The sequence below is a fragment of the Streptopelia decaocto genome (genome assembly GCF_964273445.1).
Source record: "Streptopelia decaocto genome assembly, chromosome: 6".
Taxonomy (NCBI): domain Eukaryota; kingdom Metazoa; phylum Chordata; class Aves; order Columbiformes; family Columbidae; genus Streptopelia; species Streptopelia decaocto.
In genome coordinates, this window is record NC_138660.1 from 1,956,793 (window position 1) to 1,975,713 (window position 18,921).

An 18,921-nucleotide genomic window follows, 5' to 3' on the forward strand; every position below is an offset into this window, starting at 1 on the left:
GCTCTGGACGCAGCTGCCCTGCTGCTGGGGTCGGGTTTGTTCGTGCCTTGTGCTGAAACGTTCGTTTGCTGCTCATTGGGGGCGTCGTATCCACACCCAGCGCTCTCAGTGAGGACGGGGGACCGAGAGCACCGTATTGAAGGTTTTACCGGATTCCGCGTGTTTTGGTGCTCCGGGCAGCTCTGTGCCGGCTCCGAGGCCGTTCGGTGCTTTGCTGGCAGCGGGAAGAAGCGAACTGAGGCATCTCGGTGTGGAGCCAATGTCTGTGTTCTCCAAAACGGGATGAATGAAGGAGCCCGTGAAGCTCAGGGAGTCCGTTCCTTTAGTTTACTTGAAATCATATCTATTTGTTTAAAACACAATCGCTGGTGTCGAGTCTTTTATCTTCTGTTAAAAACTGTTTTTTTGATGATCTTGGTGGTTGCTCGTGTACTTACTGCACATCACACGGGTATTTATTTACCTGTGGATGAGTGTGAGACTTAACTGAGAACCGTCTCGTTTCTGTTGGCTCAGGTCTGGATGAAATGGGATTTTAAATACGTGTATGGTATTCTATTGGCGCTAGACAGATGTTTAGCTGGTGCGAATGGCTTTTTTTCATGTGGCAGCTAAAAGCCTGGCCCAGGAAAGAAGCAGAAAAGCAATTAAAAAAAAAACCAAACAAACAGCAATTTGCTAATCTTCATTTAATTTTTCCTTTCGCCGCTTCAATTGTGTGTTGGGTGTTTGAGGGCAACCAGAGGCGGCTGCAGCCCCCGTGCATTTCCCCTGCTGCCTTACTGAGAATCAATATATGGACGGGAATAAAAGCCTGGAAGTTGCTGTTATTGACACTGAGCATCACAGTGGCACCGTGTGTCAGCGCGTGGAACTGTTAAACACGCCGAATAATCCCCTCGTCTTGAAAGAATCTGCGGATGATCCCAGACTTTATAACGTGCCGTAGAAAATATAATAATCACTTGCAGCATCACTTTGTGAAGTGCAGACGCAGAAAGGTCCAAAGCCTCAGTTCCTGCGCAGGTCCAGCCGCACCCCAACTTCAGGTATGGATCTTATTGCCTCTGTTCAACACTGATTTTTTTCCTATACATCCAGCACTTCACTGTGGGACTTTGGTTCTGTTGTTTCCATACAGTCAGACCCCTGTATATATAGCGGGGTGCGGGTAAATGCAGAAATACTTTTATTTAGCTGAATGTGTAGAATAGATACGTGAACAGGTTTAACAGAGACAAATTGTAATATATTATCGTATAGGTAATATGTACACTCATTAGTTTGTACATACAATAGAGAGGTTATTTAGGATAGAGATATATAAAAGACAGAAGAAGCCAGTAATTGCCTTTAAGATCAGAGCACAAAGCATTACCTTGGATTTTACAAGGCCAGCGAGCAACAAAAGAGCAGTAATTTATGAGCTCAGCGTAAAAGAATAGCATAATTGCATTAAAAATTAATGCTAATGAACACTAAAATGGGGAAGGTGGTTATGATGAAAGTTTGTATTCATCTTCCCCGGTTTGAATGATGGCTGGTGGCTTGATTAATGGCTTAATTTCTATCAATTAGCGGGGAGAAAATCTCCTACGAGACAAGGGTAAATTGAGCATCGAGTTACAGGTCTCGCTGTGCGCCGGGCAGCGCGGGCAGCGGGTGACGGCCGCGCTCGGAAGGCACAGCCCTCTCCAGTCAGTTAAACACGTCAGGGATGCTTCATTCCACCTTATTGCCCAAGTTGGACTTTTTTTCCCAGAATATTTTCAAAAATACCCCAAAAAGCAAGTGTAGGGAATAGCGCGCTTGTGAAGGTAACCTGCAAGCACCAATCCAAATGTGCTTAAAATGCTTCAATTAAACGTTCTTATATGCAGAATTAAATTGCTAAAGGTGACCACCGTGTCTCCTGTTTGATTTTATACCCAATATTTCCATTCCTTTTAAAGAAAAAGCTATTAGTGTCCAGATTTGTTTGAAAAGACTGTGAAAGCTAGGGGAGAATTACATTAAATTGTCAGTACTCTGAGACTCTCTAGTAAGTCCCAGAATACTTACAACATGCTCCTTTAACACATTACAGTTGTAGTTCCAGAGTACTTACAATTACAGATGCCCAATCCAAACGTCCTCTGGCCACAGCTGCGCCCTCGGGAGGGTGTTTTATCCTTTCGGTGCCTTTGGCAGCGAAACTTCTGTCTTTGGAGGTCTCAATCCAGATAAAAACCCCACAGGATCACCTGGGCTCATTCTAAAAGGGGATGAAGGGGACAATATTTTCCTCTTCAGCTGGTTTCTTTAGCCTGGTATCTGTTTGTGTTTTCTTCTTTTAATCCGCAACTCATGAGCAAAAGAGCAGAAAAAATAGCAACTTTTTTGGCAGGTATTTCAAAGCACATTACTTAAAATGTTTTATATTGTAAATGGGTCAATTGCATTAACCAGCTATACCTCTTTAAATATAATTAGCAAGATACAAAGAAACATATATTCTGAGGAATATTGTAGGTTTATTATGCCAATGCTTTGATATTTAGGTTAGACCTGCTTGAAAGAAAACTCCTTAGGTAAAGGCACGGGTTCCTTTTCACGGTCAGGATTATAGATCAGCAATGAAACCTGTAAGAATTACAAATTAACGCCTAAAGATTATGCAAGAAATATTTAAAATATGCTTTTATTTAATGGGTCATTCACCAGATATTATCAGACATTTAATGCATCAGTTTCAATGCGTGTTAAATTCTTTGCGGGCTTCTGCAGCAGCTTTGTCTTTAGAAATAAGAAATGGGACTATTTTACATGGAACTTGCAGGCGAGTTACTTTTGCTTTTGCCCGATTCTCTGGTGTTTCTAATTAGTGTGTGTGTGAAATTTCTGGATGGCATCTAAACGATCAATAGATATTTTATTCCTAAAGCGACATTTAAAATTACTGCTTACACGGACTAATTCAGTATGCAAACAGCAGCTATAGAGGATGGGTGTATGTATATATATGTGTGTGTGGGAAGATGTAAATAGATGTGAATATAGACTGGTAGTGTAAAATACGGAATCATCTCTGATGTTGTTAAATCCCTCCCTGGGCTAACGGGGCAAAAATCCTTAATAGCTGTAAAATGACACGAGCTCCATGTTCTCCCATAGACTCAGTTTCCTGGGGAGGGGCAGAAATGGGGCGTTTGGGCACAGGAGCTGCTGCCGGGGTGACCGTGGCCTCTGCTGAATCGCCTTTTCATAAAAGCAGCCTCAACAAGCCCTAACAGACGATTTAGTTTTGTTTCTTCACCGTAACGCGGTAAAAGGACTCGCCGCGCAATGAGTTAGTATTGATTTATTTTTTGTGTCTGTAGCCTCTGAGCTTTCTGACTCCATTATTTTTGATTTTACTAGGAAATACATATCCTTCCTCCTGACATCTGACAAACAACACATGGAAGTCGTTTTATCTCCCAATAATGTGTTTGTCAAACCCGACGCTAATGGGTTCTGCTTCCTCCACTCCATTTGCCCCAAGTTAATGTCACTGATGTAATTCTAAACATTTAGTGATTTTTGCCCCTTTAATAATTTGTCATTCCCATAGGTTTGTGTAAGATGCTGTAACAGGCTGGGGATTGACCGCAGGATTTGTGAAATCAGAGTTGAGCAATGGATTTTAAATCTATATTCACCTGCCTTTCTCTGATTCCTCCTTTTAATCCCAGGTGCGCTCACCATTCCTTTATTTGCCCTCAGGAGTTGGATGAATTCCGATTCCCTCTCCCCAGCGGGACATTAGTATATTTGTTTTCACATTTCCTTTGGGATCCTTAGAAATCTTTTGTTAAAAAAAGAAAACTTTAGCAGCCAAGCAACAGAACTTTTAAACACAAGCTTAATTGGAAGCAAGTTATATTTCTTTTCTTTCTAAATCCAAAAGAATCGGGTATAAAGACAGCTTTACGCATTTGGCCGTAGCGCAGTTCTTGTATTAAGCCTGGCCTAAGCTGAAGCTTTGCTGAGGCTCCACAACCCCTCGAGCATCATCCGGGTGTTTCACTTTCCGCACATTCAGAAATAATTTGCAAGTTCCTGATTTTTTCTGTCCATCTTATCCATAGAGACTAAACCATATTCCCAAACACCTTCTCAGCAGCAATTTTTGCTGCTTGAGAGCGACGTCTCTTCCCGTCTTTCCTCTGACCGATCTATGTTATAAAAGCTGCTCACAGCAAACCCCGCTCCGGTTGGCGCCTCCAGCGCTCCGGGCTGACCCCACGCGCTGGGGGCGAAGCAAATGTTACTCAGCAATGAGCACGGCCAAGATAAATGGGTTAAAATCCGAAAGGCAAGTGTGCAGTTAGCAGAATGAATTCCAGATCTGCCTGTCATGCGGTGAGGAAGATGAACTGAGCCGTGAATCTGAAGCAGCAGAAAATGAAACAGACAGTAAAGGAAACACTTTGGTGTCAGATGCACCGTAATGAACACGCCAGGCTGCCCGGGACTGAAAATAAACCAGTTCTGCGGTACAACCTGTTGGTATAAAATGAGGCTGTTAATTTAGCGTGAACACGGCCGTTCCAGGAACATTTCCGAGCTGCTATTAGTTTAATTGCTCATCTGAAGCTCCACTTGTCAGTAATAGACTGAAATGAGTTTTCAGTGGATGTAAGTTACTGTTTGTTTTGTTGGGTTTTTTTAATGCAAAAGAGAAAGTATTTTGCAGTGTATATGTGAATACGGATTTAGAAACTTGTATACAGGGAAAGAATTCAGTACATCTGAATTCCTCAATAATCCTTTTGGTCTACAAGCACCTTTCCTGATTTTAAATATACTTTGCTTTCTCTAGAACAAGAAATGTAACCTTTTATACATACGTATGTATACACTACAAATATATAATTACAATTTCTCTTTTATTTAAATTTGTGGTTTAAAGTGGTTAAGGTATTATTGTGTATTGGTGAAATTCCCAGGTTGTTTTTGCCGCATCTTTGTGGCAATGTGGGTTTTGCGTTGTCGCTCCATGTGTGATTCACTGAGTGCTGAGCTCAGCTCCTGGTCCCAGCTCACCGGCAGAGTTTTGGAGGCGATGTCCAGTTTTGCTGGGCTGAGCTCTCACCTTACAGCTCAGCTGATTGAATCTCTTAACTTCTTGAAAAGGATGTCCTGAGAACACGGATGATGCCGCATCTCTCGGGACAGCAGCAGGAGAAGCCAAATTCGCCTCCACACAAGCAGAAGTAGATTTACCGCTATGTACAGATGATACCCTCGAGTTGTACCCACCGTCCCCAAATCTTTCGCTTCTCCAGGAAATCCCAATGCCATAAATCAGCCGTTACCCTGCGAGGACATCTCTGGCAATTCTGAAGTTAACATCTTGAACAATATCATACGTTGAACAACGGCCAACTCACTGTTGATAGTTTTACTAAAGAAGAGAGTTTTTCTTTGTACAGAGTATTTCAGCCTGCATTACCATTTTTTTTCCAGTATGTACTGTTGTAAAATATATTCAGGGCATTACTTGGACACGGAATTTGTCGCAGGTTTACACTGATGTGTCCTGACATGACACCTTCTCTTTGTAGACCAAGCCACCCTGGTCGAGCAAGTGAAGCGAGTGAAGGAAATTGAAGCTATTGAAAGTGACTCCTTTGTTCCTCAGACGTTCCGATCGAGTAAAGAAGTCAAAAAGGTAAGTTTGCAATATCCTCTCTGGGTGCGTAATCTGTTCAGAGTCGGGTGGGAGCTGCGCTGTTAATGGAGTTTCCACTGATGAAAAAGCATCGATGCTGACAACGTTCAGTCCCACTGACGACTCTCTGACGTTCTTGGAGCTCAGGGAAGAATGCATTTCAATGTGGAAGAATTTCAATACAATCCACTGTTTTGACAGTCTGTTCTACCTATGCTGAGCAACTCTGATTTTTAAAAATTGTTCTAAAATCATGCAAAACCGTGAAGAACATTTTAAGGAAAAGCAGAAAATTAAAATCAAAAAGTAATCGGATATTTACATTTTAAATAAAAGTAGAGATTGGTATTTTTAATTCTGCTTAACTGAAGCCAGACATCAAGAGTATATTTACTCCCTGAAACAAACGGGCTTTTTTTTCAGACAGCTTTCCAAAACCTAACACGAGGCATTTGGCTTTCAGAATCTTCCCTGCATTTTGGCTTCTAGGGAACTCGGATGCTCTTGCGTGTGAAGTACGCAAGCAAAGCCTTGTTCAGTTTTTCCACCCGACAGTGAAGTGTTTGGAATTATTGCTGTTTGTTTCCCCCAGAACACATATTTTCTTGCCTTTCCAGAAGTCTCCGAGAAGTCCCTGTGGCTTCTTCAGAACGTGATCTGGAACCCCAGTGCTGCTGTTCTGCAAGCTCTCTCCTCCTGCCTTTGCAATCCCTTTTTCTCACTCTGTGTGTTTAGTCTGGTAGTATTTCCATGAGGATTCTTTTCATTTAGGAGTCTGAGGATAAAATTCCGATGTTTCTTTCTTTTTAGTCAACGGAGCCTCCTGATCTACCATACGAACCTGTAACTGTCGGAGCGGGAGCTGCCGATGCGTCTGCTCCTGAAAAAGAGCCAGCACCTGCCACTATTCCCACTGCCATCAAATACCAAGACGACAATTCTTTAGCGCATCCAAACGTAAGTGTGTTGGTATTTACTTTAGCTTTCCAACAAGACGGCCCATTGAATGAGAGCAGGTTCGCGTGGCCTAATGACCATTCTCCTTAAATAATTTGTGAAGACCCTCAATTAACGCCTCAAAAACGGTCACAATCCTTGTGTCATCCAACAGAGAGTAATTACAAAAGCTCTTGTTCACCAGCGGTGTAGTTTTGGAATTACAAACACATTTTACAACAAAGTAGCATACTGATATAATGCGGGGGGATTTAAGATCCTGTTCATATAAATATTCCTGTGCAATAAAAATTCAGGAAAAATTGCTTGTGGTTTGTGTAGTTGGAAACTCAGCACTTGCCCACCTTGCCAAATCGTAAAGCTTTAAATGCATTACACACTTCAGAGAATTTTAAACATGTGGCTAAACTTAAGCAGATTCCTTTTGAGGAGTACTTAGAGCAGATTTTAAGAATTAGTGAGTTAAAAGTGACTTGCAGTAAATAAACTAACGCAAGCTGTGTATAATGAACAATGCTGACAAAGATCAAGACCTGTTCAATATGACAAATTTGCTGCTTCGGGAGGGCACTGAAACTGGAACGTCTTGGCTTTCCAGTTATTAAAGTCTCTACCTTTACTAGTGTAGTTATGTCACCTCTTATGTACCTGGACACTGAAATAGTCAATACGTATGTCAACAGATGATAACGAACAAAGTTAATGCGTTTTACCTCCTTTTGCTCCTCTCCCGTGTCTCTCAGCTGTTCATCGAGAAGGCGGAGGCAGAAGAGAAGTGGTTCCAGAGGCTGATCGCGCTGCGGCAGGAGCGGCTCATGGGCAGCCCGGTGGCCTGAGCTCTCCACAGATCCTCCCAGCACATTGCTCTCTTTTCCCTTTTGAGGGGATTTTAATACTCAGTATGAGCTGTACAGAGAATAAATATTTCATCTGAATAAACAAGAATGTTCTATCCTCTGTTTTTCTCCTGAACTTATTGGAGTGGACAGGAAGGCTATCACAGCACTGTCATTTTCTTTTTTTGTACTGGATTCCTCTGGGGTGTAAAAAACCTGACAGCCCAAGGAGACGTAATTTTATACCTCCCAATCAAAAAAAAAAAAAAAAAAAAATATATATATATATATACACACACAACCACGTAGCAGTTGAAAGATAAATGAAAAAATAAGATGTCAAAGCAAGTGCAGATTTCCCAGCGCTCGGAGCACAACAGGCGACTCCCCCGCTCCCTGTCCCGCAGCTGGAGGGTCCGGGGCAGGTGCTGTCCTGTGATTGCCGCGGGAATCCCCACAGGAATCCCCACATCTGCGCACGGGCTCCCGGCTCAGGGGCTCCCCCGGCTCCGGGTCCTGGCTCCTGCTGCTGGGCTTGAGCGGGAGAATGGTTCACATTTCCGTGAACATCCTCCCGCTGCTGTCAGCACCCGGCAGCCACGGCACGAAAACGTTATGCTATCCTTTGAAAGAAATTCGTACAGTTTGCAGCAGGCTTCAGGAAATATAATTTTAAGCACATTAAGATGTTCAATAATCTGGAAAAGAGAGCTTTCTATGGATACTTAATGGGAAATAATATAAATATTATTGTGTGCAATGGTACAGACCTTTGTTCAACAAGACTAATGACATGCCAATTAATAACAGCTATGTTAATGTTACCTAATATTTCTGCACAGAGCGACTGTTTTCAGTCTATGAAGGCTCGGTTTGTCTAGGTGTGACTTTAAAATGATGAAAGATTAGTCCCATTTGAACATATAGCCAGTTTAGCCTGACTATACCTACATTAAAAAATCTGCCCATCATCCAACTAAATGTCAGAGATCAACCAAATCAAATACAATAGTGGTTATTCTGAGGTACCTTAGCAGAGCTCTGAGAAAACTATTCCATCAGGAGAGCCACACTGAGCTGGACACAACCTCTGGACACAGCTGGTTGGAAATGACCACAGCAGCTTTCCCAGGTGAGCGAAGAAATTCGTAAGGGTTATTTTTATTTTTCCTTATTCTGATATCTGTAGTGAAAAAAAAAAAATAGAGGATGATTCTGGAGATGTACTTTGCTTGTCTTCCATTTTTTAGATGGCTCATGTAAAAGGAAAATGTATTAAATTTGCATTCTCACACGTTTTTACTTTTATGAACAGTGTTAGTTGCACTTGGTCGTGTGTTAAACCCGCTGTGTTTCAAGACCTTGTCCGCAAAAAAAGTGGGAAAGATTGTTTCTCTTGTTTCATTTCAGCATTTTCAAATGATAAATATCTGCCATTGTTCTGTTTTCTAATCTCCTTTTGTTTTTCATAGTAAATAAAACCTGTTTGATGTCCATGTAAGGTACAGGTGTAAATTCCTCTTTTTCTCACGTTATATTGGATAATGCTGGTATTTTTATTGGATATAAAATGATTCTTTTTATATAATTCACAACCCTATAGGATATTTAAAATTTCTACAGACTGGTCCGTTGTAGGTCAATAAGACTTAGGAGTAACAACACGGCGTACCCACTATTGCTTATTGATCAACAACTAAATTTATCCAGCAAGTCCATGCTGGAGGAGAATTGTGAGCAATATCTGTAAAGAAAATGGAAATAGCATTTAGATGATCTGAATTTAATAGAAATATGTACTGGAATACACCAAACGTAATTTGAAACGTGGAGCAAATCATTATAAAGTTGATTTTGATACTTCCAGTTGTGGGTTAGTGATCAGAATAACCAAGAAATCATTGCTCAGAACTCTGTAGTTTTCATGGAATACAGAACTGGTTTGTTGCTCCAGCATGTCTGTGGAGACAGTTCATTTAAGAAGAGGGTTTTTAGGGTCTATATTCTGTCCCTTTCAATTCCTACTTTGGACATTCATTACAAATACTTGAAGTTTATGAAGTCGCTGGTACTGAGCGATGTTGGAATTGTGAGGGTGGAGTTTTTCCATAAATACCATCTGTTACAAATTAGAAAACGTGCTGTCTGGGTTGTTACAAACCTGCATGTCCAGGCAATGCAGATTTCTGGGCATGTCTAAAGCAGGTCGGTGACGCTCGAGTGTGTCCTGGCTCACGGGAGCTGGAGCGGCCTCGGCAACGCCACAAGTTGTGTCTCGCAGGTGAGTTTTAATCCGGTCGCGGATCCCTTGCTGGGTACGGTGAAGCTCAGTATCCAACCGCTGATCGTCGGGAGGTGAGTGGCCTTTTGCAGGACCCGTTTGCGGTCAGGCCGGGTGATTCCCCAAGCTGAGCCCCGTCGAAGGGGCCGTGGATCGCTGCTCTGCCCACCGAGAACCTGCCGGCGATTCCACAGCTTCACCCTTCAGCAAAAATAGAGGCTGCTCCACCACATTTGCTCCTGTAAACCAGAGGTTGTATAAGGCCAGTTTGTAGGGTTGGAAGTGTTAAATGTTGAGACTGCAGCACTCCCGATTCAAGTTGTGTAAACTATTTCCTTGTTTTGCTTTTACTTGAACAGCATCCTGTGATAAATTATTCATTTTCCTGTCAAAGGGAGGCAGATATTTGAGTATCAGAAATGAAATATGGAAGAAGGCAGCAACATCAGAAATGAACTTTCCTCTGTATCCAGCTATGCACAACCAGGCAGAATTCTGACAAACTTACTGTTTAACGTTATTTTACAAGACTTGGACACATACATGGACTGTAGCCAAATCCATCTGCACTCCACCGTTCCACGTGTGGGGCCTTTTTGCTTGGGGAAAAGGTGGCAGGTGTTACCTGATCAGCCAGATACAAATTTAATTAACTGTGTCGTAACATGGACATGAAACCCATATCAACGTGTACAAATCAATCACCGTTAACCTGGGAAAATGCACTGCTGGGTGTCAACCCACGCTTTTCCTGGGCCAAAAACCAGTGACACCTTTTGACAATAATCCTACTTTCTTAGTTTCCTTGTTTCTAAGCTCTTCTGGTGTTCCCACATTTGGCATTTAGGACTCTTGCATATGGAGAGTTAATTTTTTTATCATATTTTCCACTTTTCTCCTTGCTGCTCATGACAGGGAATGGATTCCTGAAGAAGAAAGGGAAGGCAACGGCTGTTTGCTGGTTATCCCAGTAAAACAGGAGCGTGATGTGTGCTGTGCAGCCTGCAGGGACAGCAGTGACACGCTTTTGTCATTCAGGACTGGTGACAGGGCATCTCTGATAAAATCAGCTCTTGCACAAAGTTCCTCCTAATGCCAAACCACCTTAAATCAGGGGAACAGTGTGTAGGAGTGGAAAGATAATGCTTGTAACTTGAGCCGGTCAGAGCTCTGGTATCAGCAAAGACTCTGCCCCTGGAAATCGCATTAGCAAACTCATTGCACTTAGTCTGCTCAACAGCCACCGCCAATTAACATCAAACCGGGCTGGCTTTGATTTGATAACTTTTAGGTAAATCATTCACTAGGCCCTTCTGATTTCTTGAGTCATCCAGCATCTCCACCACTATTTTTTACTCTGATAATGGCTTGAAAAGGAGCTGTGTTTAGTTTTTAAATTATTATCATTGTTACAGTGTTTTAGAAATATTTTTGCTGCAAAAATAATGGTATCTAAGCAAACACTGCCAGCCAGGAGATCGAATTTTGCTACTTGTGCTTCAGTCGCTCTGCTATGAGCAGGACTGGATGATCCCAAAGCCATTTTCCTGTCTGTAACCCAAAACCAACCTCTCCATGATTGCAGTTTTCCATTTGTCAAGTTACAAGAAGCAAGTTATTTTTAGTGGAGATCCTTGAACTCCAGAAACCTGTTTCAGGAGAGATCAGCTTGAACCTGTGACTTAATCCACATACGACACGGGGCTGCAGCGACAATTCAGCATGCAGCAGTAATGAAAAGCAATGCTAGAAGTATTATTTGAAATACTCATTTGTAATTTTGACTTAGTGCAACATTGTCTAATTTCTTTTTTCCTGGCTCTTCCCTCTTGTCTCCCTCCTTTGCTAAGATCTAAAAAAAAAGAGTACCAGTGGCTAGGCCGGATTATGTGACGCTGGGGAGCAAGACTTAGACACTGAGTCACTCTGGAATTGCCGCTCCGGGTGAGATGTGACACGATATGTCTATTTTCTGGAAGGAAGCAGCAGTTGCAGCTCAGCCCAGCGACGCTTCGCTTCCAGCTGCGCTCCCCCACATCAAGGTGAGCTGGAAATGGTTATTCCATGATTTAAACCCAGGCGAAAATGAAAATCGCTACTTTGCCATCATTTTGCTTCATCAAAAGTCCAATACAGACTGGGGCTGCAGGGGCAGTAACGACATGAGCAGCCTTTCGGCCCTTGGGCACCATCTTTGAATGCACTATTTTGAAAAGGCTGTAGTTCAATAAAAGGTGTTGTCTGCCACTGTAAAAATCTCACTCCCACTAGATGTCCCTGCCCTCCCGGCGCAGTTCTCGCTCGGGACACAGAAAGGCACATGAATGAGATGCACATAAACCAAATCTGCCTTTTTACTTCCTGACCAGAGCTGGAATTGGGGTAACAAGACGAGCAGTTTGTCTGTTTTCTGTTGCCTTACAATCTACATCTTTTCAAATAAAACATCCCGCTCACAAAGGTAAGCTCCAAATATTTACAATCTACGTGGCGCAGTCCCTGGGGAGTTTATAGGAAAGAAAAGTGGATTTTTCTCCTCCTTCATCAGCAGAACCAGCTGCCTAAGGTGGTGCTGCCCTTGCTCACCAGCACGGCCGGTTTCTGGAGCAGGATGACGGGACCTGAGGCTCCTGAGGGTCTGTGCGGCTCGGGAGGCAGCGGCTGCATTTCCACATTACAGCTCTGAAAGGAAGGCATACGCAGATCTCAGTAATTATTATTAATAGAAACTAAATACAGGCCACATTTGTAAAAATGTCAAATTCCATTTCTGGATGCCTTCTCAGCGAATTTCAGTATTTTTTAAATACATTATTGTCATCTTATTTCAGTATTCATGCAAGTTAAGGAGCTGGGAAACTATGTGAATTGAATATATATTTAAATAAAATATTAATGTAAATGTTCTTACACATCTACCTCTAGTTGCTTGCAGCAGAGCGATGCTTTTATCTGACATTTACAAACAATTTATAACAAACTGCCATTGCAAAAGACTCTGCTCTGGGACGACATTACAGATGGAATGTAATCGGTTTTGTAGCAACACTGTCAAAAAGCCACTTCCACTAAAAATATGCTTAAGCCTTTGGAAATTGCGCTGCATCCTTAAGCCGAGCTCTAAAAAGACTTTGCTGTAAGAAGGAAGGAAACCTCATTTCTGCCAATACATTTTAAGTTTAAATAGTTCCTGCTGATCCTCACGGAACTGCTGGGGCTGGAGCGCTGATTGTCGGAGTCCTCTCAAATTACCTTCAACCTTGTGCCTGACATTGCACATGGAAACAGGCAGCGCAGGACCGAGCGGAGCCCCGAGTGCTCTGCTCCCGGCTTTGCCAAAATAGTTCAGAAAAGGACCTATTTGTAATATACGGTGTTAGTTATCAAGAGTTAGGTAAACAGAGCTAAGCCATTTCCAGTGCTTTTGGAAGTTCGGGGCTGCAACAAAAGTAATTGCGTAATAAAATATGATATTATTTTTCTTTAGGTGAACGGGGAAAACTCGAGTTAACAATTAAAACTGACAATTCCTGCCTTATCAATGGAACTAGTCATATTCTGAACTGTATAAACCTGATGTTGCGATGACTTGTGCATTTAATATACTCGTTTTCTACATGACTGATTTCAATATGGCTTTAATAACGTCTGCTCAACCAGCAAGAGTCATTTTTAGTTTTAGAGACAAACAGCCTGATGCAGGTGAGACCTTTGGAATTAGTTCAGTTATTGGAGCAAACACAGTAACGTCCCAACGATGGTCACAACGAAAGAGCGGAGGAATTGGGCTTCACCTGGTGCAAAGCACCTGAAGCAGGACAGCTTGGGCTTTAGTTTCCTATGGAAACTGGCTCCTCAAGCAGCTGCTTTACAGCCCTGGGCTGTGGTTTTGTATATTTTGTATTATTATTATTTTTTGGTCAGATTTTACAGCTTGAGCTCAGTTCTGAGCTCAGTTTTGCAATCTTGACCTGATAGATTTGCTGCATTTACCCCCAATACAGCAGATTGTTACTATAACATCTTTGCTTATCAGCCCCCAACATGCAGAGCTGAGGCTAGAGGATAATTTTTTTCTCTCCCTCCCAGTGCCAAATTGCCAGAATTTAAGAAATAAACGTCATCTCACAGAAGATGGCTCAAGTTCAGCATCTTCGCTGTATATTTTTCGGTTGCTGGGCCATTTGCAATGGCAAAATGAGACAGCTGCAAATTCCTGAGGTAACTCAGAAACAGAACTCCCTGGGCTCCCTCATATTTAATGTGTGCTGCCAAAGTTTTTATAAATCAATAGGTGCTGTACATGATGGCAACAGAGCACATTGAAACAAATATTATTTTTGGACCAGATCCTGGAATCGACAATAAACGCTCCCACTGGGGCCGGGTCTTGACTGGGTTTTGTTACGTTGTGGGGTTTTAATTTTTTTTTGTTAAGAATATGTATATTTGTTAAACAAAAACAAGACCAGAAGACAGAAAGGTCACAAAATCAGGGCTAATTACAAGAAATGCTGTTTCACTTTATGAAAAATTAAACTCGGGAATTCAATACTACACAATATAATTAAAGCCAAAACCTTAGACGCTCTCCAATGGACCATCGCTTGTGCACGTTATTGGAAAAGTAACATCCACACAGTTTTTAAAAGAAACAAAAGCTTACTCTGCAGGTCTTGGGGATGAGTTTGTGTGATAGATGCTGCTGGTCACATGCAGCTCCTGGGCACCTTCTAGAAGGTTCTTACAAAACATCTCGACCTGGTAACTCATACATAAGACACTGGACACCTGCAGATGTACCAGGTAACCCAGCCTGGCAATTCCTACATTGTTTATAGCGATATTTGGTAAACCGCTATTAAATAAGTAAAATTAAATACTGATTTTTAAAAGGGAGCAGATCTCTCCTGTTTCTGTAAGTCAGAATATACTTCACCAGTTCCATCAGCTGCCTCAAGGAGACACAAAGAAATTTCATTGTTTTCCTCACAGACATGGAGAACTTCAAATGCACTTGCCACGACATGAGCAGCTCTCTTGCAGCCCGAACGGCGTTTGTTGCCCTGACAACAGCATTATTTATTAGTTCATACATTATTGATAACCCTCTAATTTGTGTGTGATGGGAGGAAGTTGGTCTGCGAGTAAGTTATAAATGGAAGGTTAGCAACAACTTGTAGAAGCGGGTGACAATCCTATATATAGCTCGTCCCAGCACATGCTCTGAGGCCACAAAACCCTTTTCTTACCCACGGTGGTGCGAGAACCGGCTGAGGAACCTCCTGCAGCCACGAGTTTCTACTGCAGTCTGTATAACAGTCAATTTTTTTAAAAAATCAACTTCTAAGACAGAGCAGGAGCTTTTCAAGCTATTTCCTAATAATATACAGATCCCAAAGTGGACACAGAAATGTTTTCCGGCACAAATTCCTGAGTGGGAAAATAGAAAATTTTGGTATAATAGGAAAAGACAGAAAAGCAGGAATTAATCTTCGCCAGTTTGCTTCTTATATAAATTACGGTTCAACTTATCTACTCAACGCTGACAATATGCTTCTGGAGAGGTTTTCTGTATATCATCAGAGGCAAGAACAGAAAAACCTCCGGTCAAAAATGATATTTTTACTTCTGTCTTCCTCCGTGTACTTAATTAGAGTAATTACGCCGCTTTTAAACCACCTGGTTTCACCAGTGTCAGACCTGGCACCTTCAAGCACCAACAACTATGGGGACGTGTCATGATTCTGATCGGATTTCAATAGAAAACCCTCCTGATAATGAACTACGGATTATTTATTCTTTCTCTTTTTCGTGTATTTATTTTCAAAACAAGGGAACCTTGTGATTTAGTTATAATAACGACCCGTTTTAAAATCCAGCTCGTGAAATTGTCCTTTGGTGTACAATCTGAAAAGGGGTTCTGGCTCTGGTTCGCACAAACCAGTTGCTGGCTGGCGCTTTGCCTATTGAAACATGTCCACAGGAATGCAATTTTCACCTCCAAGTGTTAAGCATCCCCACTGGTTAAAAATAATCCTTGTAGAGAAACTGTAGCTGATGACGACCCAGATGTAAAGGCAGGAATATTCCTGTATTTCTCAGCAATCGCGCCAAATGTTTTCCACATATTTTAGTATATTTTACATAGCTGTGCTATTCTCAATAAGTTGATCACAATCAGGATCTTTTTTCAGCATCGCTGTGATTGATTTGTACTCTGGATGGAACCAAAAACATAAGCTAAAGTGAAATAGTTGTGGAGAAGAGCCACTCGGCATGAAGAAGTGTCAGTAGAAAATGTTTGGGGCAGGAACCTCAACGTGTATCTTCGGAATCGAGAGAGAACAGAGAATTATAAATACCAACAAAACGTCAATATGGCAAAATGACCTTTTGTTCTACATGAATATGTTCAACAAAGCTCTGAAGTCTGAATCAGATTTAAATAGTCGTATCACCAAAATGAATAAGAATTAAGAAGGTAAATTAATTCCTAAGGGAAATCACTGTAGATCTCATTAGTTCAGGAACAAGATACCTTAAAACTTTTAATTAAAGATAATATTTACTGCAAATGAATAAGAGTTGGCAGGTTTCAGCAGAAACCATAATCTCATTTATGCAAAGTTTTCTTATATTAAGGCAGACATCATTAATCTCATCGGAGATGCCCTCCAGACTGACAGTGCTGCAGCACCGAGGTGATTTCTTACAGAAGTCTTTTTATCTGCACAAAAGAAATCTAACTCGAGCAGACACAAACCGTAAGAAGGCCTGAGCAATTAGAGATATCACTCTGTGCAAACAGAGCACTGACTTGATCGCGTTAGCGAGCCGCTCGTAATGAGCTCACTTCTAACGGGGCCCATCTTCCCACCAGCAGCCGAAAAATTAACAATAACTACAACTCGCGTTGCTTAGTTATCCGCACAGTCATCCAGAGCTCTGACTGGGAAAGAAATTTCGTCTTTTGGAGTTGGAGTTGGCATAAAATGGAATAGCAAACTGTAGATGATCTGAGAGACTCGGCAGAGCTGTCGGAAGGCTCCGCGTTCCTGTTCCATCATACAGAACAGGTTTCTTTTCACGAGGTCAAATTCATCCAAAGGCTCCACTCACGGAACTTGTAGTCTGGTTTGTATCAGTGTTCAGAAAATGTAAATACATACTGTAAAAAAATACTCAGGTTTTGGTAGAAGACTGCAAACAAGTTAACCACACTGAAACGAACGTTTTGAGAAGGTAAAGCTCCAGGAGGATAAGAATTTGGAGGATTTTGTATTTGACATGCTAATTACTTTAAAGAAAACTCACTTTGCTGGTTTGTAATGAGTAATAAGTGAATGTTCTAGCATTCCATGTCATGGATATTAATGAACTGCTATAATAGCAAACTCAAATTGATCCAGGGCTTCTGTCTATTAATCAAAATACGATGACAAGTAATTAATAAATCACTACGGTAAAGCTCCTGCTTATTGCATTTCTGGTATGAATACACTCCAGCTTCAGAGGAGTTTTAAAGACCCTTAAAATCTATGGATTGAAAGGCTAACTACAGTGCAGAGAATTATATTACCACAACTTTTTAATATTTTTGCGTGTGGTTTGAAACAACGCTTGAATTCTGCCTCTGAACAATAAAAAAGTTATTTGCTAACATCATAACTGGCACAAGATTTCGTTATAAACAGCCCCAAAGCACCGGAGTTCACTTCCATGACCGCAGCCTGATTTGTTTTATTTGCTAATCTTCCATCAGAAATGGACCAACAGTTCACAGACTCCACCTGGGTAATCAATGGGGAACCCGGTTTCTGTCACGCTTCCCTGCCCACCAGTCAGTCACTATAAACATTTTCACCATAACAACCGCTCAAACTTGAAGTGCATCTTGAGGCTGCAATATCAGCACTCGCCGGGATCTAAAGAGAAGTCTACATCAGGAGACAGCAAAATCAATGCTCACCCGATTACAGATATTTTTCAAAAATATTGCCGGCTCCGTTCATTCATCTTTCATGTCAGTTGTCCACTTTGGGCCAAATATCAGCAGAGCTGCTTCTGCAGCATGATGGAGCTTATTGGAACGAAGGAACTGCTTTCATGACTGCTATATAAAGATATAAATACTATATAAATACTCTGATGCTCTCTAATCCCCCTAAAAAGTGGGATATTGAAAGAAATGTGAGGAGGGCAGAGCCTTGACCTGCCTCTCACAGGAGACAGGAGAGAAAACAACCCCCTGGCTCACAGCCCCGAGAAACTTTGCCATGAGAAACTTCCCAAACACACCAACGTTCTTCTCCACAGTTCTCCCATTTTACGAAGAATGAAGGTGAGATTCCTATACCCCTAGTTCTTTGAAACCCGTTTATATATAACCACAGGAGTGAGTTTATATATAACCACAGTTCTTACACACACCCCTACATGTTCACAACCACTCGGCTCTTCAGGAAACCCAGATAACACTCCCCGTGTATTTGTTCCATTCTGTAACTGAAACCTCCCTCTGATGACAGGGTTTGCTGAGGGGTTTCTGCCAACAAGACAAAAAGCTCTTTTTCCCTTTAACCAGTGATCCTCACCTCACGGAGCCGCTGTGGTTCAGCAATACGGAACCAAGCGCTTTTCCCTTCTGTAAAGCCTCAGAAATCGGATACACCTCGTCCTTGGCTGGTGTGAAAGGTGATCCTGGCGGCCACCCGCAGCCAGAGCAGCGACTCCGGTCCAGTTTCCTCATATTCCGTTTTCCCCGCTGCTGTATTTCTCTCAACAGCCGTTTCTGGCGGGTTTTACCTCAGGCCCTGGTGTTTTCCAACTGAGGTGCCGCTGCTCCCGCTCAGCCAAACGCCTCGTTTCCAGCCTCGCACAACACGGTCGCTTTATTTTACTGCCATCTACTGGAAAAAATACTTTATTTTTATTTTTTTTTTTTTTTTAATGCCAAGGTCGGGATAGCGGCCTGCGCCGCGCTGACAGCGCCGACCCGCCTGACGGGAGCCGGGCCTGCTCGCCGGGACGGGCCGACCGGCACAGACGGGCCGGGGGAGCGGGAGCCCGGGGGCAGTACGGGGCTCCCCCCGCGGGCCGATCGCCGCTCCCCGCGGGCCGCGAACGTTCTGGAGCGGGAAAGCGCGGTG

At 42.3% G+C, this 18,921-nt stretch overlaps 2 protein-coding genes and 1 long non-coding RNA gene across 5 annotated transcripts in view; 2 read left to right on the forward strand and 1 right to left on the reverse strand.

Moving 5' to 3' along the window:
- The window catches only part of RSRC1 (arginine and serine rich coiled-coil 1), a 127,730-nt gene extending 120,121 nt beyond the window's left edge, over positions 1-7,609 (forward strand). For all 3 annotated transcript variants that reach the window (XM_082057142.1, XM_082057144.1, XM_082057143.1), the window contains 3 exons: positions 5,589-5,695; positions 6,506-6,652; positions 7,396-7,609. In XM_082057142.1, the coding sequence (XP_081913268.1) occupies positions 5,589-5,695; positions 6,506-6,652; positions 7,396-7,488 (347 nt within the window). In that variant the 3' untranslated portion in view covers positions 7,489-7,609. The remainder of the gene's footprint in view (positions 1-5,588; positions 5,696-6,505; positions 6,653-7,395) is intronic.
- A 132-nt stretch (positions 7,610-7,741) lies between these two features.
- On the reverse strand, positions 7,742-18,758 carry LOC309441897. Its single transcript, XR_014184494.1, has 3 exons — positions 18,367-18,758; positions 12,356-12,451; positions 7,742-10,154 (listed from the first exon to the last, which is right to left on the reverse strand). It is a non-coding gene; the product is annotated as an uncharacterized lncRNA (long non-coding RNA).
- Positions 18,759-18,782: 24 nt separating this feature from the next.
- Positions 18,783-18,921, forward strand: part of GFM1 (G elongation factor mitochondrial 1) — a 38,395-nt gene continuing 38,256 nt past the window's right edge. The window contains exon 1 of the mRNA XM_082057146.1: positions 18,783-18,787. The gene's annotated coding sequence lies outside the window, so the exon portion shown is untranslated. The remainder of the gene's footprint in view (positions 18,788-18,921) is intronic.